A 24,728-nucleotide genomic window follows, 5' to 3' on the forward strand; every position below is an offset into this window, starting at 1 on the left:
TTTTAAAAGATGAGATCACAAATTGCTATGGAAAGTTGAACTGAAAGTGTTCAAAAGCAATACTGAGAGCAGCTATAAAAATCAAAATCACTGAATACAATTTCATGCAATACTGTACATTTTTGCAACTGTGTATATGTAACATATACACACAAAGTAACATATGTGTGTATATATATATACAATATACTGTATATGAACTATAGATTAGTAAGGTAATTCTACCTCTCATGAAGAATTTTCTCATTTACTTTGTTATAAATAGTTTTCCTTAATAAAATACTGATTAATTTTGAAATGTAGATATATATATATATATATACAGCTAATTGATAATAAAATGCCTGTATAAGCAAGCTTCCTTGTATCTTGTTTTTTTTTTTTTTTGTAGATATTTTGATGATTCCATCTCTAATTGAAGATAACTTTCCAAAATCACCTTCTTTCCTGTAAACCATGTAATGTACTTTAACGTACTTAAAAGTAGGATAACATTGCAAAAGGCCATTAGCAAGATAGATACCTTTTTTAACAATCTCTCTGAACCTTCTTGTATTTGCTATGTATAATGCCAGGAATTTAATCAACATGTTGATATTATGATGATGGCATTATATTTCAAAATACAGTGATTTCAAAGCTGTGTCTGAACTGAGGAATCCTTCCTGGGTGAGGCCCCTTGTTACAGGTGTAATATACCTTGACTTTTTTGCATGTGCAACAGGTCTCTTAGTCCCACCAACAGCATGTTCTTTGTGCATAAGAATCTAAGCAATTTAGCTTGCTTTAGCTTTTTATCCTTCCTTCAATTTAAAACTAATCACAAGTGGTTCTAACATTTGTTTAAACCTGTTGCTGATTTTCAGCAAATTTCTTGCATTACATGATTACTTCTCTCTTAGCCTGTTAGCCTCTCTTGCAATAGATGTGTACAGTGTGTAACTGTTACACAGCCACTCTGAAGGAATGGAAAAGCTGGGAAGAGTGGATGCTTTCCAAGTTGCCCGAATTCTGGTGACAGTCTGATCTAAAAAACAACAAAAGGCTTCTGCCCCTGCATTTGTATGAAGAATGGATGGTGATTTGGATGTGCAGAGTAAATACTGTACAGGATGAACAGCTAATTAAAAGGTTTCTAGTGCACAGGAATCAACCTCTCCCTTGGCCTTTTTCTAGACTTTTATTGGTTTATTAGATTAAATACACAAATACCAGCTTACGTACAACCTTTTTTTATTCATAAATAAGTCAGTATTCTGCAACAATCAACTTCTTAACAACAATAAAAAAATTTGGAACAGTGAAAGGTCAGGAAGATCTTTTAGAACCTTGTAGCTTGTAAGAAATAGCCTGAAATTTATTTTATATCCTGTGCGCACTTGTCCTTGAACTTTTACCATTTCTGTTCCTTCAAATATGAATATATCTGGTTCTGAGAGAACAAGTTGTAGCGCACAACATCTCTAAACATGAATGGATGGATTAAATAAATCTAAAGGTCTCTACTGGGCTTAGTATTCTGTGGCTAACATCTTATGAAATAGTTAATCATCATAATCTCTTTTTAAAGTATGCTTTATGAAGCTTTTCAGTTAGGGAGGTATTTCTTGTTACAAATTCAGAGACTATTTTTCAATTGCAGTACTGCAGAAAGGGGAGGATTTTAGTTTCTATAATAACTGTTCTTTACTGACAACTAAACAATGAAAGGCCTCAAAAGGTTTGACACTTGATTAGATCTACACTGTAAAGTGCAGCAGGTAAAAAGTATGGTAATTAAGGGCCTGATCAAGTAAATCACTGAGGTATGTCTTTACCCTTAAGCACATGAGCCATCAAATTAATTAAAAGAGAACATAGATATTCATGTTTGTAACAAATCCACCTTTGGATCGATACTTCTGTCAGTTGTTAAGATGAGGCTTTTTTATCAAAAGATATGCTGTATTGCAACATCCATTAACCCACACAATTTAACTTTTTTAACTTGAAAAAATCTATATTGCAACTATAACTACCTCTTAATACATTACTTTGGTATTGCTATTTGTTAGCATCAGGAGTTTAACAATATCTGAAAATGCCTTGTGAAGGTCTCTGGTACAGATAGTACCTTACGAGCTGTGATTGCTTGCTTCAGTAGCCTATACCTAACTTACCTGCAAAAGCAGCTTTTTTCTTAAGCTCATCACAAAATTAACCAGCATTCTGTATCTGAAAAGCTTTTCAAAGTAAATGTAAGTTCTCTTACTGAGTTTCTTATTAAGTCTTGTCCAGGTTAAGGACAGTTACTATTTTGTCCCTGTTTGAGTAAAGCAGGATAGAATTCCTGGGAGAATCCCATGACTAATTATTCTCCATCTGGGATTGGACTGTTAATGCCTACTCTTCAGTCAGATTTCAGTCCACCTCAGGAGCTATTTTTCACCTCTCCAGGAATCATTTCAAATACTACACAGATGCTGTGTTATCTGTGTGCTCACCAACACCAGTGTTCACCTCTGGCAAGGTGGCAATGCAGGATTTCCTGCGGGTTGAGACAGGCTGAGGTTTATGAAGAGATGTAAAATGTTCAGATTGAGAACCAGCTTTCTCAAATAAGTACTGTCTTACCAGGACTGGTCTATTTATTGTGTTTGAAAGATTTCATTTGGAAAGTATATTGTTATTACAGACCAGTTCTAAAATTAACTAAAATTGCAGAAGCATACTGAGCTTACTCTTAACAAAAATAAGATCAGAAAAAAATCTGTTAAAAAGTGGGTATCGAGCAGAAGAATTTCTACAGTTTATGGACCGTATTTCAGACAGAAGTGACTGATACTGGTTTAAAACCTTGCTTCAAATGAAAGTTGTGTAAATGGGTTAGACCCAGAAGACTGGTAAGGCAGGGAGAAAAGAGTCAGACTGTGTAGTTGGAGTATTTCTGGAGCATGATAGGGTTTGGCTTTTTTTTTTTTTTTTCTTCTTGATTTAACAAGTTGAAAATCTGCTGAATAATTCATGAGAAGTGGAAGGGCTGAATCTTCCTGGAATGATATACAGTGTACGTACTGTGGCACAGGAGAAACTGCAAAGCTTTGTATCAGTTGCTGCCGTTTCTGCTGCCGATTGCAAGGTGCTGCTGCTTTTGCTGTTTTCAAAGCTACAGAAACCTCAGTCGTGCTCTGGTCTGCCAACAGCCATTTGCCTCCCTATGGACCCACCTTCACCAGCTACAGTCTGTGGACTCTTGCTGCCTACCTGCCTTGGACACTGCTGGTTTTTGGATCCTTACTGCAAACAGCATTTTCTGGACCTTACAGCTTGTATGACTGAAACCTGCCTTAGAGTCCTTCAGCTGCACAGCCTCCCGTGTGCTTGGTGAGGACTCCTGTAGCAGAACTTCTGACCCAGACAAGGATGGGATTTACAGGGCAAAGTCAAAACTGAGCTGCATTCAGCGAGATGCCCAACGCCTCTTCCTGGAGTGCTAGCTCGCCTCTGCTGCTGCTCTGGGAGGACTCCTCCGGGACCCGCATCTTTCTGTCGCTGCTCTACGCAGTCTTAGCTATCTCAGGGACTTTATCCAATGTGATGGTCATCTATTTAGTCTTCTCCTTCAAGAAGCTGCAGACAACCAGCAATGCCTTCATCGTGAACGGCTGTGCGGCAGACCTGAGCGTGTGCGCCCTGTGGATGCCCCAGGAGGCTGTGCTGGGGCTGCTGCCCCCCAATTCCTCCTCCCTTCGCTCGGCAGAGTACCGGCTGCTCCGAGGGGGGCTCCTGGGCCTCGGCCTCACCGTCTCCCTGGCGTCGCACCTGCTGGTGGCTTTCAACAGGTACGTGCTCATCACCAAGCTGCCCAGCGTGTACCAGGCCCTCTACCAGCGGAGACACACGGGCTGCATGATCGGGCTCTCCTGGGCCCTCGCCCTGCTCCCGGTCCCGCTGCTGCCCGGGCTCTGGACCCTGGGCTCAGCCCAGTCGGACGGCAGCTCTCGCTACACCGCCCTGCTCCTCGCCCTGGCCGTGCTGGGCCAGACCGCGCTGCTGCTCCACTGCTACCTCGGCATCGTGCGGCGGGTGCGGGGCAGCGCCAAGCGGGTCAGCGTCCTCAACTTCCACCTGCTGCACCAGCTGCCCTTCCCCGCCGCGCCGCCGCCGCCTCGCCGCGCCCAGCGCCGCCTCAGCAGTGTCTCCGTCCTGCTGCTCTGCTGCGTGTTCCTGCTGGGCACCCAGCCCCTGGTCTGGGTGAGCCTCCTGGGCTTCTTCCTGCGCCCGGCGCCGCCGGCGCTGCAGGCCGCCAGCTGGCTGCTGCTCTGCTCGCTCTCGGCCCTCAACCCGCTGCTCTACACGTGGCGCAGCGAGGAGTTCCGCCGGGCGGCCCGCTCTGTCCTGCCCCGCGGCGAGGGCCCGGCCGCCGCCCCACGTCCCGCGGCCGCCGCCGCGGGCCCCGCCGGCGCCCCGCCCTGCCCGCAGCTGCCGCGGCGCCGGGGCACGGGGAGCGGCGCCAGCGCCGCGGCTGCGCCGCGCTGAGGGCCCGGGGCGGCGCCGGGACCCCGGCGGCCGCGCGCGGGAACGGGCATGGCCCCTCAGGCCGGCGGCCACCGCCCGTCGGGCGGCCGAGCCGTCCTGGCCCCCGCCCCGGTAGCCCTTCGTCCTCTCCTGTTGCTCCTTTCTGACCCCACGCACTTCTTGCCCGCTCCCTGTTCCACCATACGGCCCGGCAGCGCCGGGTGCTTTCCCGGGGCACCGGGACGGACACTGGGGCGGGATCTCCCGCCCGCCCCCTCAGCCCCGCTCCCGGCATGGCTGCTGTCCGCCCCCAGGAGCCGGCCAGGACTCCAGCCAAAGCAGGGGATCTAGGAATCTGGGATAACCGGTAAATATGGCAACGCACGTAACTTGTTATGCTCTAAAGATTTCAGTATGAGACAGGAACCTAGACAGCTCTTTCTGAGACATATGCAAGTTTGTTTTTATAAAATCGATGTAATTCTTTCAGCATTTAAAGTAGTTCTTTGAAGCGAGCTCCCTGAACACAAGGTTTGTTTGTGAAGGACTGGCAGGTGTCTCATTATGCACATTATGCACACAGACACTGGGAGCTGCTTCCTTTCCCCCAGCATACCTGATCTCTGTGCTCCATGCAAGACCTTCCTTCAGCTTTCTCTGGCAAACTTCAGGATGATGCTGTCTGTGGAAACTGTTGAAAACAAAAACATATGCACCTCTGTGGTGATCTGGTTTGAAAGCTCTTTAAGGCCTGTCTTAAAGACCAAGGTCTCTGCCCATGGCCACTCGATAAAATACAATGCAATATGAAGGCTGGTGTTGTCCATCTAACCTGGTCAGCTGTTCAGTTACCAGTTTGTTGTATTTCTCTTAAATATATTTTTGCAGAAGTATGATTTCACAGCCTCTGCCAGATACAAAATAACAGATTCTGTGTGGCATTTGGAAAGGAGACAGCTCCTCACACTGAAACTGTGGTGGTGAGTGCTGCAAGCCCGTTCCTCCCAGGAATGGTCTTAAAATCCTTGTATTTCCTTCTCTGTTGCTTGACTTCCTCCTTCCTCTTTTCCAACGCAGTTGCTGTTGTTCTCATGGTGATGATACTTAGTGCTGTGTTTGCCTTCTGACACAAACGTCTGCAAGAAGGTAGCTGTTTTCTGAATCCAGCTCTTTTCTGAATCCGTGGGCATCCACAAGCAGTATCACCTAAGTTGTGCTGTCTCAAGAAGAATGGACCCATGGGAACGTAGGAAACTTTGTCACAACAAGAGTGTGTTGCATTGGGTGACACAAACTTGGAGCTCTCATGAGGATAGTTTAATGATGAGATAATAACAAGGAAAAGACACACATGATAGGTAATAATATTAAAGGCCCTTTGGCCATATTTTATAATGCCCCACACACTTTGCTTGCTTTACCTACTGGAGTTTGAGTTTCCACAGACAATGCTTTAAGAGAAAAGGAATAATTTAATTTTTTTCCCAAGACTAAGACCTGTTAGGTATCTGTGATACAATGATGTATCTAAAAGTCCCATACCAGTATTTTGTTTCCCGGCATAAAAAAATCTCCATTATCACAGAAGAGATACTTGTTAAGGTCGGGATTTGAAAAACACAAATAATTAAGGCCTCAAAAGGATTCTTTTTTTTTTTTTAATTGACATCCATAAAATGTATGAACATCTTGAAAACAGCTTTAGCCACTTGGAAGCACCTGTGATAAAGTAAAACAAGTTTCCTTGAGTCTGAATTTTACAGAAAGCTTCTTCCTTCATACTGGAGACAGTGTTCCTCTGAATGATGGCATCAGAAAGATGTGGAGGACCGGCAAGGAGATATTGAACATATAAGATATGCAAGATTTATTTTATTAACACTGTGCACATATCTTGGAGAGTGAAGGAGCCACTATATCCTTGTTGTAATATCTCATCCTAATCACAGTGGCTGTGCTTTAGCTGTCTTTGTGTAGCAAATGGAGAAGGAAAACTGCTTCAACCTCATCTATCCCAATACTGGAAAATATGCTGGTTCACTTCCAAAATAAAGTTCAACCAAGGGCCACCCGAGGGTAAGACCCTGTTCAACTACAAAGTAATCCTTAAGCTGGAACCCACAGAAGAATGCATATTGCGTCTCCCACCATGGCTAAAGGAACTCAAGACACTTGGTAAAGGTCATTACTGGGCCCATAAGCAAAAAAAAAAAAAATCAAACTCTAAAATGAAAAATTAGACAATGCCTCTCCCCTGTTTTTGGCTATGGAACACGTTAGTCTGAAATTAAAGCAATAACACGTTTCCAAATTCAATGTCCAAACCATCAGAAAACTGGAACTTCTGGGCTTCTTCCCTTGTAAAATAGCATGCAAGTTAAATTTGAAATGCCTGTATTTTATATAGACCACGTTTAAAATGCAAACATGTATAAAAATGGTATGATGTACAAAACTCTAGACAGCTATCCTTATGCTATGCATCAATTCCAGAAAACAACTGGAAATCCCTTGGAAAGTTTGATGTAATTACATCTGACTGTAAATCTTTGACTGTTTTAATATACTCAGGTGACCTAAATAACATTACGCAGAAAAAAGAATGAATTTAAAGTAATTAAGAAACAGTATTTGTCTCAAGATCAGTTTCTCTGAGAAATTACTGCTCTGAAAAGTCCTGTATGCCTTGTTCTACAGCCATAATCTTTGTATTTCCACATTGTAAATACTCCATGGTAAATTGCAGTGGAAGCTCGGCTTGGCTCAAGTTCTCCTGGCTCTGTGTACTGCTTCTTGGTTAAGGAAATGGATTTCATTCTCAGTTTTTGTCATTCTATGCTTCAATTTACAGATGATTTATATGTGTCCTCTGCTAGTTTAATGGTGACTTTTCTTCAATGTGAATTTCTGTCATGCTCAAACAAGTAATTTACAGACACAAGAGACATGTTGCCAATTGTCCTTTAAAATGTCTCAACCAAACACTCTTTCAAGAGGTGTAAATGAAGATGGTGGAAAGTCCTGTCAGCAATTCAAATGAGGTTTGCTTGAACTGAGTTGCTCCTTTCCACTGGTGTTGTGCCAAGCAAGTTGTCTGAGCATGGCCTGAAGCTGCCCTAGATTGGCTGGCACTGACACGTGTTAGCTGGCTTCATGTGCTTTCGATGGGAGGTGAGAGCTCATTAAAGCATTGAATTTATGATGCAGTAGTGATACAGTAGTGCAGATCAGCCATGATGTTCACATGCAAAAGTTGCCTATTCCTTTGCTATTTTCTCAGGGCTTCTGGAAGCAAGAGCAGGTAGGAGTTAGTAACAGCCTGGATGAATTGTAGTCAGTTGCACTGATGTGCTTGAAAAGTGCCATTTGGTATATTATGGCCCAAATAAATCTGCCGCTCAGTTTGTGAATTGCCCATGCAGAAATACATGTGGGACCTGCTTTTTGAAAGTAAAATTGTGATGCCTCAAAATAATGCCCTGAGGCATGGGTTATTTGTGAAAATTGCTTGTAGAGGGTGTTCCTGAACTTAGAGTTTGGATTCAATCTTTTGAAGTCACCCTTAATTCAAAATAGTTCTAAAAAGCTGTAGAGCTGCTTTGTGGAATTAGGTAGCCAGAGCAATATGAGTCTCCACCAGAACTGGGCAATCATTGTCCTCAAAATAGGTGTGTAAAAAAAGTACAGGCAGCAAGGTGAAGCTGGGGAATTATGACAAGGGGAGATGAAGAAGGCAGGACAGCGGCACTAACAGTTTGATCCTGAGAAACAGCACAGAGAAAAATCTGAAAGCCAGCAGAGGCCTGGGATTATGATAAAATTAACCATCTCAAATTCTTTGATTCTTTGTATGTGAGGAAATACAATTCTATGCTTTTCTTAATAAATAAAAGCATGCACTTGTATTCTCAATTTCTTCCTTTAACAAAGCATTCCATACATTAGCAAATTTTCTTTAAACTCTGAAATCAAAAAAGGTATGAGTTGCAGAAGCAGTCTTGTGGAGACTGCATTCAACAGCAGTGCTGGACTGACAAGCAGGGATAACATCTTAGCTAACCTCCAGATTCAGTCAGCCATAAGCACATTGTGAACCTTTTTTTTTTCTAACTACCAAGTTGATGCTATTTTTAAAAAAACCCACATACAGATTATTTTCAAATGAAGACATTTAAGTGTAGCATTTCATTAAAGAAAAAAGTGACAACATATACTTTAGCTTTCTATTTAATCTTAAATCACATAACTAGATTATTGCAATATTCTTTAAATTCAGAAGTCCCTTTCTCAAATGGCAGCGAAAATAGCTTTTCTCGTGACTGTTTAACTTCTAAGAAAGCTACTTTTTTTTGCTCTTTTATGTCAATCCTTCCCATGCACTGTCATCATTTTACCAGGGTAATAGTCTATTTTCTTTCCTTCTCTTTCCCTTTCTTCAGTATCTTCTGTAATTTTCTTCACTAAGGGAAAAGTTCTTGATTCTGCTGATCAGGGCACTACTGCTTGAGCAGGGTAAGTTTTGGGAGACAGTTGCAAACTAAGGCTAAAGAAGTGATGGACAAATCCCACATACTTAAATTTTTATTTAGAGTGAGTAGGTATTGAAGTTGGGCTTTTACTCTGCAGAGCAGTGGACAAATTCTTTGTATTTACAGATACTTGCATTTGAGTAAGGTTCTGTAAAAAAAGCGTAATATTAAAAAAATTCAAAAATAGTTTGAAGGCTGGAGAAAAAACCTTTTTGGCTTAAAAGTTCAATCATTGTAACTTAAAGGTGACATCATTACAGAATAAGCACATTTATGCAGGTATTCAAACCAATCTGTTACCATACATGGTGATCTAATGATCTCTTCTGGTGTGGAAAACACGACCTTACAGGAAAAGAGCTCTGCTTGAAGAGCGTGAGCCACCTTGCCTGTTTATTGTCAAAGAGTTCAGTATTGTCAGGATCCCTGTGCAGTCTGCCCTACACCGAGTCTGGATGGACGTTCATAAAAATAAAGAACTGGAAACAATCCCAAGAAAAAACCATTTGTGGCTGCTTTCTTGCCTGAAGCTTTGGGTTTCTGAAGAGGCATAATAACCACTCCAGGAAGGTTAACTGTTTGGAGTTCAGGGAAAACTGTAGGATGTCTAACCTGCAACCCCAGACATCAGGCTTGTCATCAGTTTAGAGCCAAGCTTCTGGGAGTTGTTCAGAAGGAAAGCAAACTGCCAGTTGGAAGGGGAGCTCAAGCCAATCAAGGGAGCTGTGTAGCACCTTAGACTTCACCATGCTGAACTTATCCTCTTGTAAGACAATGGGTTGAAATAATGAATAATAAAAATGTGCCTCTGCCAAAATTTTTCAGCATCCTTTAAATGTCTCTTTTTTCTGTACTTCTGTGAGATTCACTCCTGCTTCCAAAGTTTTCCTGCTGCTCTAGAATTGACAGCTGATGAAAAGCATAATTAGTATTAATTACTAAAGAAACACAAAGGAAGGAAGAATGCATCTCATCCTTACAGGACAGAATCAGCTCTGGTGGTTCAAGAGCCAAGGCACACAGAACAAGAACAGAGCTGCTGTTATTGAAAAGCTTCACTTAAGACCAAAGATGCCTTGTGTTCAGGCTGTCTTCACCTGCTGTGTGGCAGTCTGAGGGCAGAATTAAAAGCACAGCTATGCTTCAGGCAAGAGCTGCATCCCTCCTGATCTGTTCTGAAGCTGATGATGTGATGGAGGTGTAATGTTAGTTGCAAAGCAGCAAAGTGAGCATTAGCAACAGGAAAACTGAAAGGGAGGGCTTGAAAGACAAAGATGATGAATTGAAAAATAGTCAGTTTTATAAAACATTGTGCAAACTTTGCTTCATGTATGTTCCATATCCTCTGTGTTTTCTTCTGACCCCTTTGTTTGCCTTGCCTCTGTGTACCACAGTGCTGAGATAGCCAGTTTCTTCTCAGCCTAGAACCTCTGACACTGAGTTTGATGTAATTTCATTAAACACTGTTCCTGTGATTCTCTATAAACTTTGCATCTTCCATTCTAAGGTTCAGTGAGATGGCTGTAGCAGTGTTGTCGCTGTGGAGACAGGAGCACCAAGGTTTGAACAGAATTAGTAACCAGAAATATTGTGAAGATATGTGAGTAGTGCTGCTTCATATCTACGTTTGAGTATTATTCCTTTGTCTTCTGTTGCATTTCACCCATGGCCATCTACACATACTGGAATAGCTTCATTTCAGGAGTGTCCTTTTCCACAAAAGTATATCTTTCAATGAATCCTGTTTTATAAAGGTAGTGATAAAATCTTGCAGGATTTGAAATGTTCAGCTGTATTAGCTCCTCCAGTGAGCATAATTGCCCTCTTTCATTCAACAGAGCATCTCCCCTTACTCTAGGTTACTTCTTCTCAGTTTGTGGCATTATTTCTGTAGGACAGATTAAATTAAAGAGTTGGTAGGTTGCAACACGGGAAAAAAAATAGCCAGCCTCACTACTGCTTCTATTTGATTTCAACAAAGACATTTTTTATACCTTTCACAGTGGCTCCTAGGGGTTTTTTTGTTTGTTTTGTTTGTTTGTTTGTATGCTAATTAAATCAAGGCAGCAGAAATATTGTGTTAAAAATAGAGGTAAATAGAAACATAAAAAACTATTCATTATATTTAAAGAGTAAATATAAGCTCTCTGAATTTCACAGCAGATATCTTGCTTGGCTCTTTGTTATTTAATGTAACTGTTATGTACATATGAATAGGATTAGGACAGTCACATGCAGATTTAACAAATTATGGCTCTGAGCTGAATTAAAGGCATGAATTAATTTTCTTTTATCTCATGCATCATTAAATATTGCTGTCTACTGATTATCTATATAATACCTGTCACCTGATAGCAACCACGGTCGTTATGGTAATGTCAAGATTATAATTATAGTCCCTTCTGCAATGTAGTCATACTATGCTAAAAAAATCTTGAGATGATAGTGTCCCATGCTTGGTATCAGCCCAAACACAAATACATTTTGAGACTGTTGAGGGGAAGATATTTTGTTACTAAGTTATTAACATTCAAGAATTATGTACTTACATGTACATACATGTGTATTTAATTACAAAATATGTAGCCTTTTGAACTATAGCTTTATTTCATTTGAGATAGACAAAACTTATCAGAACTTCATGAGCATCCCTTTGGCTGAGTTTGGGAATTTAGGAATGTTTTAAAAATGGATTTATTGCTCAGAGAAATCTTCTTTGTTTGGCAGCATGTGTCAGAGTGGTAGATGAGCCCATACTCTTTTGTAGTAGAGCACGTGGTGCCCCAGGTGTTCTGGCTGCTCCTCCCAAAGTCTCTGTCGTGCCAGGAGCTGGTGAGCCCTAATGCACAAAAGCTGATCTGGAGATCAGGTCTCCTGTGAGACATATGTTTACAAGACTCCACAAGGTTGTGGGTAGCAGAGAGAATGTGGCTTCCCAGAGGATAAAATACGTCTGATTTCTGTAGAATGTATGGCACAACTCTGAGAAAAAAAAATTATGTCATTATTTGATAGCTTATGCAAATTTTATTAATTCAGTTGGCCTAATTTATTTTCGATTTCAGAGACAATTTTAATTTAATTATAAAGAAAAAGTATTGACTCATAAGTATACAAATGTATAAACAATCTATTCCCAAATGTAAAAAAGGTTCTCGGAAAAGCATATTGAGGAATCTGTGTGAAAGCAAATTGTAGGGCAAATAATTCAGAATAAAAACCCACTACATGTAAAACTAAGAATATTGTAGCCATTATCTCATTTAGTACCATCTAACACTATAAATATTATGTTAACCTAATGAATAAAATAGGCAATTATATGTTATTCTTATCTGTAATCTGAAAGCAATTGTGATCAACTTAATCAGGGTTGAATGGCCCATATAAGTTTATATCTGTAAATGAGATATCTATAGAAATACTGAAGTGTTCTTTTGTTTCTTATTCTTATCACTTACACAGTACTATATTGAAATACTGTTTGCTGTTAATTGATTTTGGGAACAAAGTTGGTGAACAGTTGTCATATAAATATTTGGTAATATTTTTACATCAATATTTGGTTTCAAACAGAAGTGTACAAAGCTGTTTATGTGCCAGCCATTCTTGGGCTGGCATAGGTACCTATTGTATAAATAATTTTATTCAGATAGTCTATGTACAAGCTTTTGGCAAGAATGTCCATAAAAACATTCAGTGATGCCGAGGCTGTCTGTAGCTGTTAACCAAGGGTGTCTGATGCTGGTGGAAGCTGTCACAGTGCAGACAGCTGTGTCTGTCGGCTCTTTGGGAACAAGAAGGGAGCTGAGCTGCAGCTGCTTTTTACAGGGGCCAGCCAATGATCTGAGTTGTTCTCCCTCATACAAGGCCATCGCAAAAGGCCCCAGCTCCTGCATCTCTCTAAGAGCTGCACATTTATACCATCTTTACATTCAGTAGCCCAATTATCCTCATCTCTTTGCAGCCATAGGGTGGTTTATGTGGAGAGGAATAAGACCAATGGAATCTCAATTAATTTGTTAATTATTTAGGGATTAAGGTACCCTGATCATTTAAGAAGTTTGGTTGATTAGTAGGATTTCATGGAAAATCTTTATCTTGACGTTCATTCTGAAATTAATGTTTGAAGATTCAGCTGTTTTCCTATTAGGTATTAATAGCATGAAACACTTGGCATTCCAGTAGTAAGAAGTTCATGTAATGGTGCCACTGGAGAAACAAACCATGCTCATGGGACACAGCAGGAAATGTCTATCCATCCCTCCTGGTAGTAACGAGCCCAGCAGTGAATTAGAAAGAAAGATTAGGCAAACTAGACTGGATCTTGTGTAGTCCAGCAGAAACCGCCAAGGATAGATAGGAGTCAGACCCAGACCTGGAAAAGACTTTTTCTGTTCTACCACTGCAGCCCTTGTTCTGAAGTTATACCCTATTAAAGGGACTGGATTTGTTTTATGCTTGCATAGAGTTAGGTCCTGCATATATTGCAAAGGCAAAAGAAACCCAGGCATCTCTGAGTGGATCTCAGATTCCATGTGTGTGCAAGGAAGTCCGTTACCCTCCCACCACATCATGTGAAGGGAAAGTTACTTTTTCTAGCCTTTTTCCTTTCTAGGCATCTCAAGGAATGTTCCAAGTCTCTTCAAATTTTGCTCCTTTGAAAGCAGAGATTTTTCTATAAGAAACAAATGCCTTCAGCAATGTGCAAGGATTTAGCCACGTTGTCTTTGCTGTCCTGTGAAGTGTGTATTAGTATTGGTATGGTGCCAGAGCTTTTCCAAAGGCATTGGTAGCTTGCCTAGAGCATCAGTAAGGATCTTGATTTTCCCATTTTGAAGGGAAGCAATAAGACTTTTGCCAAAGGAAAATATATGCTTTTGTCTTACTTTTGGATTATCAAAGAGGGGTTTATTGTCAGGCTCCCATAATTCAGCTATATTTCTAGATAAATAGCCGACTAACTTGACAATTGTATTAAGATTGCTCCCTGGCCCTTCTTTTGCTTCATTACTCAACTGTGTTCCACACATGGAATTACTGAGGTCAGGAAAAGAGAAGCTAGATGGCACTATGGTCCAAAGGGATCATGTGCTGCTGGTGAGCAGGGTGAAGCTGTGCGAGTTATCTGGTCTAAAAAGCCTCTAGAATTCAATAAGTATCAGCAAAAACAGGGTCAGAATTTTTGGAGTGGAATTAGGGAGAGAACAATTACTTAACCTTTTGTGTTTTATAGCACAAACAGACCTAAGCAAATAAACATGAAAAAGAAGCAGATGTAAAATGGCTTTAAGATTGCCTACACAGATAAAGCTGTGAGAAGTAGTTTATGCATCATTGCCTTAACATAACTTAAACATATTTGTGATTTTTAAACATATGCTCAGATATTTCTGTTTATATACATTATTATTTATGGAAGTAGATAAGCTATGTACCACACGTGTGCAATTACAGAAAATCAACACACTCATCTGATTTGGTCCAGCAACCTAGCGGGGAAAAATAATCCACCCTGAAGCACTCATTAAACCTTCCTTTAATGACTTTAAGGGCAGAGGTAAAGAGGCCTACACTACCAAAATATCAAGCAAATATCTGGGCTAGTTATTGTAAGACACTTCTTGTCTTTTTATACATATATTTTCACTATGATATGTCAGTTTCTATAATCTCTACTTTTTACTATCTTTTAGTTAACAAATATATGTAATTCATCCATTTGAAATGAAAATCAGATAAGAATATATTAATATAATTTTTATTAAAATTGCAAGGCAAACTAAAGCCTTTACCTAACCAGTAATTACTATTTAAGAGCACAAGTAGGCAGTTTAAGCTTAAGAACTCCTTAGAAAAACATCAACGTTATTAAAACACAAAACAAATAAACAGAAACATCTGGAGGCTCTGGAAGTCTGCTCAAGTATACAGTTTAAGCTTAAGAATTGCTTAGGAGAATGTCAAAGTTGTTAAAACACAAAACAAACAAACAAAACATCTGTGAGCTTTGGAAGTCTGGGGAGGTCTTAGTTTATAATTACTTTAAGGTTTCAACATTTGAAAGTAAATAGAACTATGTCAGGGAAACAATTTTGCATCTGTAGTAAAGCCAGCCTCTAGGTTTTTTCATTTATATCTTTTGCTTATGCAGTGAAGGGGTCTGCACTGCAGCATGCCATGTTTGAACCAAGGTCTTTTACTGAAGAAATAGTCCTTTTTTTTGAGAGGAGTTCAATAGTCGAGGTGAGGTACTGCTGTACAAATTACACAAATGTGCATCTGTCACGAAAGAGATGCAAAAAATAACTGATTTAGTAGGATTTTATCATGGCAGAAGGTAGCAAAAATACCATATTGTTCCTTCAGAGTTCAGTATATCATTAATGTGACAGGAAGAGTTATGGATGTGCATGAAAATAATTTGGAAATGCTAGGAAAGCTTCAAGGTTAGTAGTTGCTAGGAAAACACTTGCAGAACTTCTGCAAGCAAAATCCAGCAAAGAAAGGATGAGCAGGATGACTTTAAAAGCTTCATATAATTACAGAATTTTAATGCTTACAAATTTGCAAGACAGCATATGAACGTCAGCAAAGCAAATTCATAGAACTGTAAGCCTACAAGGACGGTGCTAAGGAACAAACAGGTAAACAAATAGGGCAAAGAAGTTGGAACAAAGAGGAGAAAATGGGATCAGAAGGAATGGGAGAGCGAGACACCTCCTTGGAAGTGAAAATGAGATAATGGACTTAGTCAACACTGTCAAGAAAACAGGAAGTTTATTGAAGAAGTTTCAGGAGAGGCTAGAAGAGAAGGAATCATCTGTGGGCAGATGGGCACAGAGGACACAGTGGAGGAAGTTCAAAAGTTTGTAGAAAGTGTGCAGAGAGGTAGGTGTGTATTAATTTGGGAAGAGGGATTGCAAATTTGAAGAACCTAGTAGAAGGCTATTAGAACAACCAGTAGTAGCAAAACAAATATCCTTTAGGTTAGCAAATAGCAAAAAAATCAGTTACTTTTAACATGGCAATCTGTTTAAAAATAAGAAAAAAAAAAGAAATTAATTTCACAGCAGTTTTTTTTACATCTTCCTCCCATTTCAAGAAATACTGAATTTGCCAGCTCCTGCTTTATTGTGTATTCGGTAACTCCAAAGTCCTTTTTAACTCCTGTACTTAGTAGCAGTATACTAGAAGGATGTACTTGAAGTTTAAATGGGAAAAATGATGCTTCCCAAGAGATGGAAAACATAAAAGGCCTCCATCAACAAAATGGTGAAGAGGTGGGATTTAAGAATAAAATTCAGAGGAAATTATAACCAAGTCTTTCCCTTCTATCACCAGCATGTGAAAATTTCTCATTTCTGTTAACACCTTTCAGAGACAACACCTGCTTGCTGCTCTGCCCATTTGCATTGAATACAGAGATTCTGTAGATTACCCAGGAAGGGGAGCACCATGCAGTGAGTGCTACCATTCCTCCAACTTATATTCAGACATGGCAGATCATGAGCCTTGTCCTTAGTTAACCACAGATTTCTGCTGCTTCATTAAAAAATGCCTTAATTTGTAATGTCTTTAGGAATTACACATTTTTTCCTTAGTGGGGACTGTACCATCCAGTTTACCACTTGGCTCTGGAGAACTGACTGCAGGTTTTGGCATTCAAAAACCTAAGAAATACAGGCGGGCTGATACAGTACTTGTAGAGCTGGGAGTTTTGCTTTGTGCTGCTTCAGCAACAAGGAGCAGGACTGTCTGACCTGGCAATGTTTCTGTGCTTTTCTTTTTTTCTTTTTGTCATTCAATGCTTTCCCCCTAGAATTCAAGGAAACTCATATTTTGTTTTTTCTGATGATGTGTCAAATCCTTTTAAAGTAGTGTGGCTGTTGGCTGAACCTTCTGCAGGTTCAGTCTATAGTGGCTAAACTGAATGGAAGCCAAGGAGTTCTCTAATGTCTATTATAAGTCAAGGGTCATGTTGTATATGGAGCAAAATACATCTATAGTGACAGGAAGCAGAGTTTTCCCTATGTTTTAAATAAACAATAGCAAGTCCAAATTCTAGTTATTGGTGATAGGAAGATCTTTTTGTTCTGTGAGATTTCTGTTTCCTGTGACACTCTATAAGGTACATCTCCTTCATGTTTGCTGGCATTATTTGTGTTTTCTAAATGTGTGATACAGCACATTCTTAAAAATAACTGTCAACTTTGTATTTGTTTTCAAGAAAGTGCTGATACTAAATAAAGTACTAATTTTGGATTGCAGCAACAGCCATTAAATAGGCACAGTCAGCAAGAAATCCAGCATGACTGTGTTTGGATTTAGTGTCATAGGTTAACTGAAGATAGCATGAGTTGATAAATTTAATGTACTTTGAATCTGTGAATGTGTTTAAAAAAGATGTTCTAAACATTAATATTTTTAAGCTGCTTAGCACTCATTGAAACTGCTTATTTTACGTCACTATCCTTGTATTAATTTATTCACAAGATGGTTCATCAAAGCAGTGTATTTTAAGGGCCATATGTTTATAAAATACTAAAAGTACCAGGATAGTTAAATTTTGGCTGGTGACTGTTCACAGGAAGTCCAAGCAGGGTCTATGAAATGGGCCTAAAGCCTTGTGGGTCTTCTAGCAGAAGACAGTACATGAAAGCATTAACATTTCTTGAAATTGTTAATTGCTCTGAATAAATCAACAATTATTTGTTACAATTAAGATAATTTCTTGTAAATACCAGGAGTTCATTAGAAACATACAGCATTTTAATGGGATGTTGAATAGGCTCTTCATTGACATGGCATTTTACAGTGTACTGATTTGAAGAACAGATCAGAATTTCAGATGATTATTATGAATACATTTATACTGCAGTAGTCACTTGAAAATCACTCTTCTGCCATAAAAATTAGTTTCGGGTAAATTAATTTGCTTAACATCCTTGGAAGGTGCCAAATCAGTTATGTTTATTTCAATCATCTGTAAGTATATGCTGCTGTATTTGCCTTGCAAAGTACATGACAAATTCCCAGTGCTGGCTCATCGTTTCCAGAGACACCCGAAGCTGGTTGCCCTAATTCAGGTACAGGGTGTCTCCCCGGCTGCCTGCTGAGGAAGGCAGGTGGAGCACACAGTAAGAGCTGAGGCTGAAAGACCGTTTCTCTGCTTGCCTCTGTTCAGGATTCAAACCCAAACCTACGACTGCATTTGCAGTTAAGGGACAGATTGTGGAAAGACACACATCCTCCTTTTCATCTCCTGTTGCAACTGTTAATATTGCTGTAATAGTTTATGTGGAGTGACCCCCGTCTGCCTGCCCAAGCACTGAATGCAGCTTTCCCAAAGTTCCTCACCCACGAGCAGCAGCCTTCCTTCTGGGACCCACGGTGTGGGGGAAGGACAGAGATTCCAGCTTGCCCCTCACTCTTTTTTTTTGCTTTTCTTCTCTCTGTTTTCTCTCTGAGTGTAAGGTTTGACGGGTGCCGAAGTTCTAATCTGCAGTATTTTTATTATCAGCAGGAATGTCTAAAAGCAACTTGCTCCAGCACAGGTGAGGACTAAAGAAAAGGATGAGAATGTTCATAACTGGTGTAACAAGCCAGAGGAAAGAGCCTTGCCTCCCTGTGCCAGGTCTGGCTGCAGCATTTGCTTGAAGCAGGAGTTAATTTGACCATGTACATTCCTTTTCTTTTTCCTTCAGTTCTAGTCAAGTCTTGTGAAATACAAGAGTTATTCCAACATAAGTTAAACAAGGGACTAATATCTAACAGAGATTAAGTTTTTGCTGAGAAAGAATAGTTATAAGCAGGAAATTCTGGAACCATAAAGTCCCCTACAGATCCTCACAAAATATCCAGAATGCAAGAAGATTTTTTCCATATTCATAAACATTGAACTCCATCTATGACTGTGATATTAATTTTATATAAAATATTTTTAAGTAATAATGGATGTGAAGGGGATTTCCATTTCCTCTTTTACAAGGGTATTTCCACAGATTTCAAACCCTCATTAAACAGTGTCTGCTTTAGTACATACATACAAAACATGTTCAGAACTATTAAGATGGGATTGCTGTAGTTGAAGTTTGCTAGAGATTTTTTACACAAAACCTGCGAGCCTCTGGGTTCATTGCTGAATGATCTGCCAACTACAGGGATGGTTTCTTGCATTTTTATACCTTCGTTTACAATTCTTATTTAATGACAGTAAGGATTCTTTTAGCACAACATTTAAACATGTATGAGGCTTCTATTACATAGTTAACTGGAACTAATACCTTCTACTGATTTTATCTATATATTTCAGTATTTTGCACAACTAATAATCAGAAATACATACCTGTGAAGTAACATCTAATTTTTTTTCCAGTTTTGAGATTGTGTGGTGTTCTGAGAGCCTGCACTGAACTTCGTATCAAGAGTATTTTTTAATCCTGTCTTGTTTTGTTTCATTTCACAAATACTATGTTTTATCCAATTTTTTTCATTTTCCTTTATTCTCCTGGAGTAGGTTTCAGTTTCGATTTATCAGAAAATTTTTTCTGGGTACTAAGTAGGTGGGGGCATTCCAACAGATAACTGAAAGAAAGAATAGTAGGAAATCTTAATTAATTGTACTGATTTTGTACAAATGAAGTAACTGAGTGACAGAGCAGGAACTAGGTGGGAAAAGAACAATAGTGCGAGCACACAATACTAAGTGTTTGGAAGATAGGAGTTTGAGAATTTATCTAGTACTGGAAGTTATAGGACATGCAAAGAGGTTAAATGCCTGCACATATGCCTGCTATAAAATATCTTACAGTTCTACTAGTTTTAATTATCAGGGCAACTGCAGACTACATTCAGAAGTGCCTGGAAGCATTAATGGCTTGTGAAAATGTAGTCACCTGAGTGATCTTGCTAACTTTTTCCAGGTGCTGGTGAGGAATTGTTTGCAAAGGCATAAGAGAGGTGTTCAGCATACTGGATGAGAGATTGGCTTTGATTCAAAGTGTAAGAAACTGACTTTTGGAAAGGCATATTTGAAAGGAAATGAGAACATTTAGCATGTGATTTTGAGAGGACTGGAAAAAGTCCCAAGAGCAAGTATGGTGATAGAAAATGTGAGACCTGTCAGTGTAGAAGAGAGTCTTTTAAGAAAATAAAAGCAGTTTTGAGGTTACCCCCTGGTTGACTGGGAAGACAAAATAAATATGCAAAGCAAAAGTGTGTGTGCTGAAACTAGTGTATAAAGATGCAGGTGATTTCATAATGAAGAAGCTAGTCAAACTGAACTACTGAAAATAAGATGAAAATCTAATGACCAGAAAGAAGAATTTCAAAATAACTCCTAATTTACTGATAGCTGAAAAGATGTTGAAAGAGGAGAGCGCATGTACTTAAGAGATGATACTGCTAGAAAGGTTCAGAAGTTTTATATACTTGCTGTGACTTTAAATGCTAGCATTTGTAATTGTTCTACCATGGGAGAATAGTCAGTGTTTTGTATTTTACATGTTTGTAAAGACAGAATGTCAGAACAAGTTACCTTATTCAGCACATTGTCTTCACTGTTCTAGGTTATTGTTGTTTGCATGAACAAAAGTTGCAGAGAACCAGAGGATGCTGGGCCCATGATAACCAAGAAGGAAGTATAGACATGTGATAGTGAAGAAGGAAATATTTTAAGTTCCTTTGGGTTGGAGAACAGTTTTGTCTATCTGGAGATCTAGATGCTTGTGAGAGCATTGTGTAGATACTTTTCAAACAGTCGCATGTAAATTGTTTCAGTGCTTTGCACAGCTGTGCTTCCCAAGTTTTGACCTCACCAAAGTAACTTGGGGTTTGCCATTGCAGTACTGCAAAACTTCTTGGCAGAGAGGGAGCTTCCTAAAGGTTCATTTCTCTTTGTAGCTATCTTTGTGCTCATTAGATGTTTATACTGTGACTTCCTATTCTCCACTGCATCAGTGAAGACCACTGCCATACTTGGAAGGCATTTGCACATCATCAGACTGTCCAAAAGGAGAAGAACAAAAGGAGATTATTGTACATAAAATTGTGTATATTGTAAACATGGTAAAAGGTAGGCTCTTATTTTTGTCATTGTATAACATAGCCTATTGTTCATGGGATGTCTAGCTGGCAATGATTGGTACCACAACTAGTTGCAGCAGAAGAGTCTAACGTGAGCAAAGTTTTGCCTCATAGCACAGATTCATCTGAGTTTGAACATGGAGATAATAGTAAACACAGAATCATTAAGGTTGGAAAATATCTCTAAGATGAAATCTAACCTTTGAATATTCTGAAGCTTTTGAAACTTCCAGAGCATATACTTTTGTGTATTTATTGTAATCTTTTTATGGTGAAAAATATAAAGTTATCTGATATTAAAGAGGCCAAATTTCAGTACTTTTTCTCTGTTGTAACTCAATACTACAAGTGTTACATCACACAAAATCCCCCACAGTTAAGAATCACAGTTGAATCTAAATTCTGCACGAGGTTGTTCTCTCCATGGTCCAATTGTTGTTCCTTGCTTGATGAGCTCGCTGGATGGATATTTAATGATTAATCTTAAGATTTTCTTGCAGGAGCTCAGAGGAGCCTGTGCTGTGGAGGGGCTCACAGCAGGCACTGCTGGCTGCTTGGCTTCAGGCACCTGGGTTCTCCACAGGTTCTGGGCTGTTAGCTGTGAGTCCCTCCTCATCCAAGCTTCATTAAGCTCAGATTTGTTGTATAAGATGGCCTGTAACAGAACAGTTACAGGCCCATTTCTAAAAAACGAGTGCTTTCTTTGTGTAACCAAAGGGCTCCACAGCTGTGCTGTTCCATTCACAGTCTCTGCTCAGGGGCTGTCATTTCCCTTGAGCTGTCTGGAATTTAGGTTCACTTAGAATAGGAAAACATGGGAACTGCTGTCAAGGGAAATTGCTGTGAGGATCTTGGTCTTGCTAGCTGTTCTTTCCTTGTAGAAGTGGTTGTGGATGTAGGAAATGGGACAAAATGGGTGTTACTTCTCATGTAAAAAAAGTTTAGAAGCTGGGTATGGCCTAAGGCTGGTTTTTTTTCTGTAGCTCTGTTATTATGTCTTATTTTTTTAGTCTGTAATCTCAAAGCATTTCCTCACAATCATGAGGATATTATAACAATTCCTATTAGTAACAGGATTTAAAAACCTTCTCCTCCCTTGCAGCTTATTCACAGGATAATAGAGGTACTGAATTCAATATGTGTGTTTATATTGTACCTAGGCCAACATACTTGACGTAGATCATCAAAACATGAAAGACAACTGCCACTGATTAATTTATTGCTGCTTTCTACCCACTTCTCTGGAGCACCTCAACTCTATTAACTTTGATTGCCTAAGTGAAGCACCTGAATTTTCAGAGAAATGAACATTCCTTACTACTTTAATTAGGCAAATGACAGTGTTAAGTAACTTTAAGTGAGACAAAATGCAGGTACAAAGAGTCTCCTTTACAGTCCAACACCTCACTTGTTACCACATTCAATTTATCTCTTCTAGTATAGAAACAGAAGGTTTTCTGGAGAAAATAAAAGGTATGTAGGAACATACAAACTTCAGTTATATTCTTTCCCATTTTATAGCTTGTGGATTTGCAACCTTAATAGCAATTTTAAATAAAATATCTCATTGCAAAAACTTCTTCATAGCATGTCATACTGACAGAGACGATGGGAATGCAGCTCCAGCAGACCAGCTGTGCTGTTGAGCTGCAATGTAGGTGCATTTAGGACTATCCTGGTGCAAGCAAGAGCTGAGACAGATTTATTTGTTCTGAAGGATTGATGGAGGGTGTATATGGTATATACACCATACTTGGCTAATAATTCCATTTGGAAATAACTGTAGTTTTTGGTAAAAAAAAAATTACAAGTAAAAGATCACAGAGTTGTGAGTGTTTTAAGGAACATCTTAAAATAAGGAATGTCAACTGTATGTTTTTGGATGTAGGACATTAAAAATTATTTTGTAAGGGTAGCATTTATACCATGACATCTACTGGGGACTTTGCTATGACCACTCTATTTTTCATGAAATTTGCTAAAATACTGGTCATAAAGTTTTCAAACTTTTAAAAGGTTGAATGAGCAAGAACTGTAAAACACATTTTCTGCTGTATTTGTAAAATATGGATGTACACAGGCATTAATGTGTGTAGTAAATGATCATGATTCAAAGCTTAACAGATTGAAAAAAAATTAAAAATATTAAAAGGGACATCAAGTATTTTCAGATTTTATCTAGGACGTGATTCTGTGGTGATTTTTAAGGATGTTAATAGTATGGAAAATTTACACAATCAAGTGGAGTTAGGAGTGCAGACAATTTCAAAATAATCTAAATTGCCAGAGGTTATCTCAAAGCCAAAAAGCCAAAAAAGCCAAAAGCCAAAAAGCCTTTTTGGGAAAAATACAGTAATTCCCATCAATGTGCTTTATCTCATGAACTGTAAAGATAATGAGTGAAGACTGGTGAGGCTTTGTATTTTCTGATCAATTTTTTTTAATTTTTTTTTTTGGGAAGCATGGAGGTTTCATGAAAGTCTGAAAATCTGATCAGTGCAGGAGTGCAGGTCTAAGTGGATTTCATGCTGTTGCAGCCTGGACTTTGAAAAGGGTTGCTTGAGATGTCAGGGAAGAACTAATACACTAAAACAATGAAGAGATTCTAGAGAAATTCTTATTTTAAATCTTTATTTAGAGAATTCATATTTTACAAGAAAAAAAATTGGAGGTAATTTGAAAGTCTTCTAAGGTCTTTGGCATAACGTGGAAAGGCAGTACTTCCTAAACATCTATTCTCCAGGTTTCTTAGAAACCTGATTCAGTCTTTTTTTATCCAAGAGAGAAAATGGGCTAGAACAGAGATATGCCTTGGAAGGGACCCTGAAATGGATTTTGTTTAATCAAATGATGTCAATACAGATTTGACTATGTAATTTTTTTTTGTTTCTACATATAGCTATTGATGTGGGAGTTTCTAAGAAAGTGTTTTGATCAATAGTCATCTTCTCTAGAACAAGTTTGGAAGTACAAAGCACTTCCATTTTATTAACAGTATTTGATCCATGACTAATTGCTTTTATCCTGTGAAGCTGTGTTTCTGTAAATGTATCTTTATGGTTTTAATGAGTGTTTTTAAAGTCTATAGCTAACCCTATAGCTATACGAACAAATTCTTCAAGAACTAAAAGATGAGTTTAGTTCAGTGGTTAAATTTTCTTTTTTTGTGTGTACTTTTAAGGCTTTTAATTATTCTTGTAGGATCTCAGAAACATGAGGTATCCCACAGTGAAAATGAGAAGACAGGTTCTTATCTCAAGAAAGTTGACGCCAGGTTCTAGTTTGGCATGTAACAGTGGTCAGTTTGGATAGACTTCACAGCTGGGTGAAAGCTTAATTTCAGTGACAGATTTACAAACAGGATGTAGGAGCTGTAATGAGATGAGCTGCATTAAAGCAAATCTTTTAACATTTAACATCAGTAGCTAGGTTTTAAAAAACAGGAAACCATTTCAGGGTGGAGACTGCAGAAGCACCTAATGTTCTTTAACATAATTGTGTGAATGCCTGTGTTTCTGTAACCATAGGTTTCTGTAACGGAGTTGGAGTTTATTATTTCAGATGGATGGTCCTCACTCCCTTTGCTCCCTAAAAGGCTGCATGCAAAAAAATTTA

General features: G+C 39.1%; 1 protein-coding gene and 1 long non-coding RNA gene across 2 annotated transcripts; both read left to right on the plus strand.

The window, feature by feature from the left end:
- Positions 1-2,442: 2,442 nt before the first annotated feature.
- GPR88 (G protein-coupled receptor 88) lies at positions 2,443-4,545 on the plus strand. The gene has a single exon (XM_068199707.1). It carries the CDS (start codon positions 3,448-3,450, stop codon positions 4,516-4,518), a length of 1,071 nt encoding a protein of 356 aa, XP_068055808.1. The 5' UTR covers positions 2,443-3,447; the 3' UTR covers positions 4,519-4,545.
- Positions 4,546-4,577: 32 nt separating this feature from the next.
- On the plus strand, positions 4,578-18,077 carry LOC137479321 (uncharacterized). Its single transcript, XR_011002159.1, has 3 exons — positions 4,578-10,626; positions 11,754-11,977; positions 15,575-18,077. It is a non-coding gene; the product is annotated as an uncharacterized lncRNA (long non-coding RNA).
- Positions 18,078-24,728: the final 6,651 nt, after the last annotated feature.

Source organism: Anomalospiza imberbis, chromosome 9 (genome assembly GCF_031753505.1).
Source record: "Anomalospiza imberbis isolate Cuckoo-Finch-1a 21T00152 chromosome 9, ASM3175350v1, whole genome shotgun sequence".
Lineage (NCBI taxonomy): Eukaryota > Metazoa > Chordata > Aves > Passeriformes > Viduidae > Anomalospiza > Anomalospiza imberbis.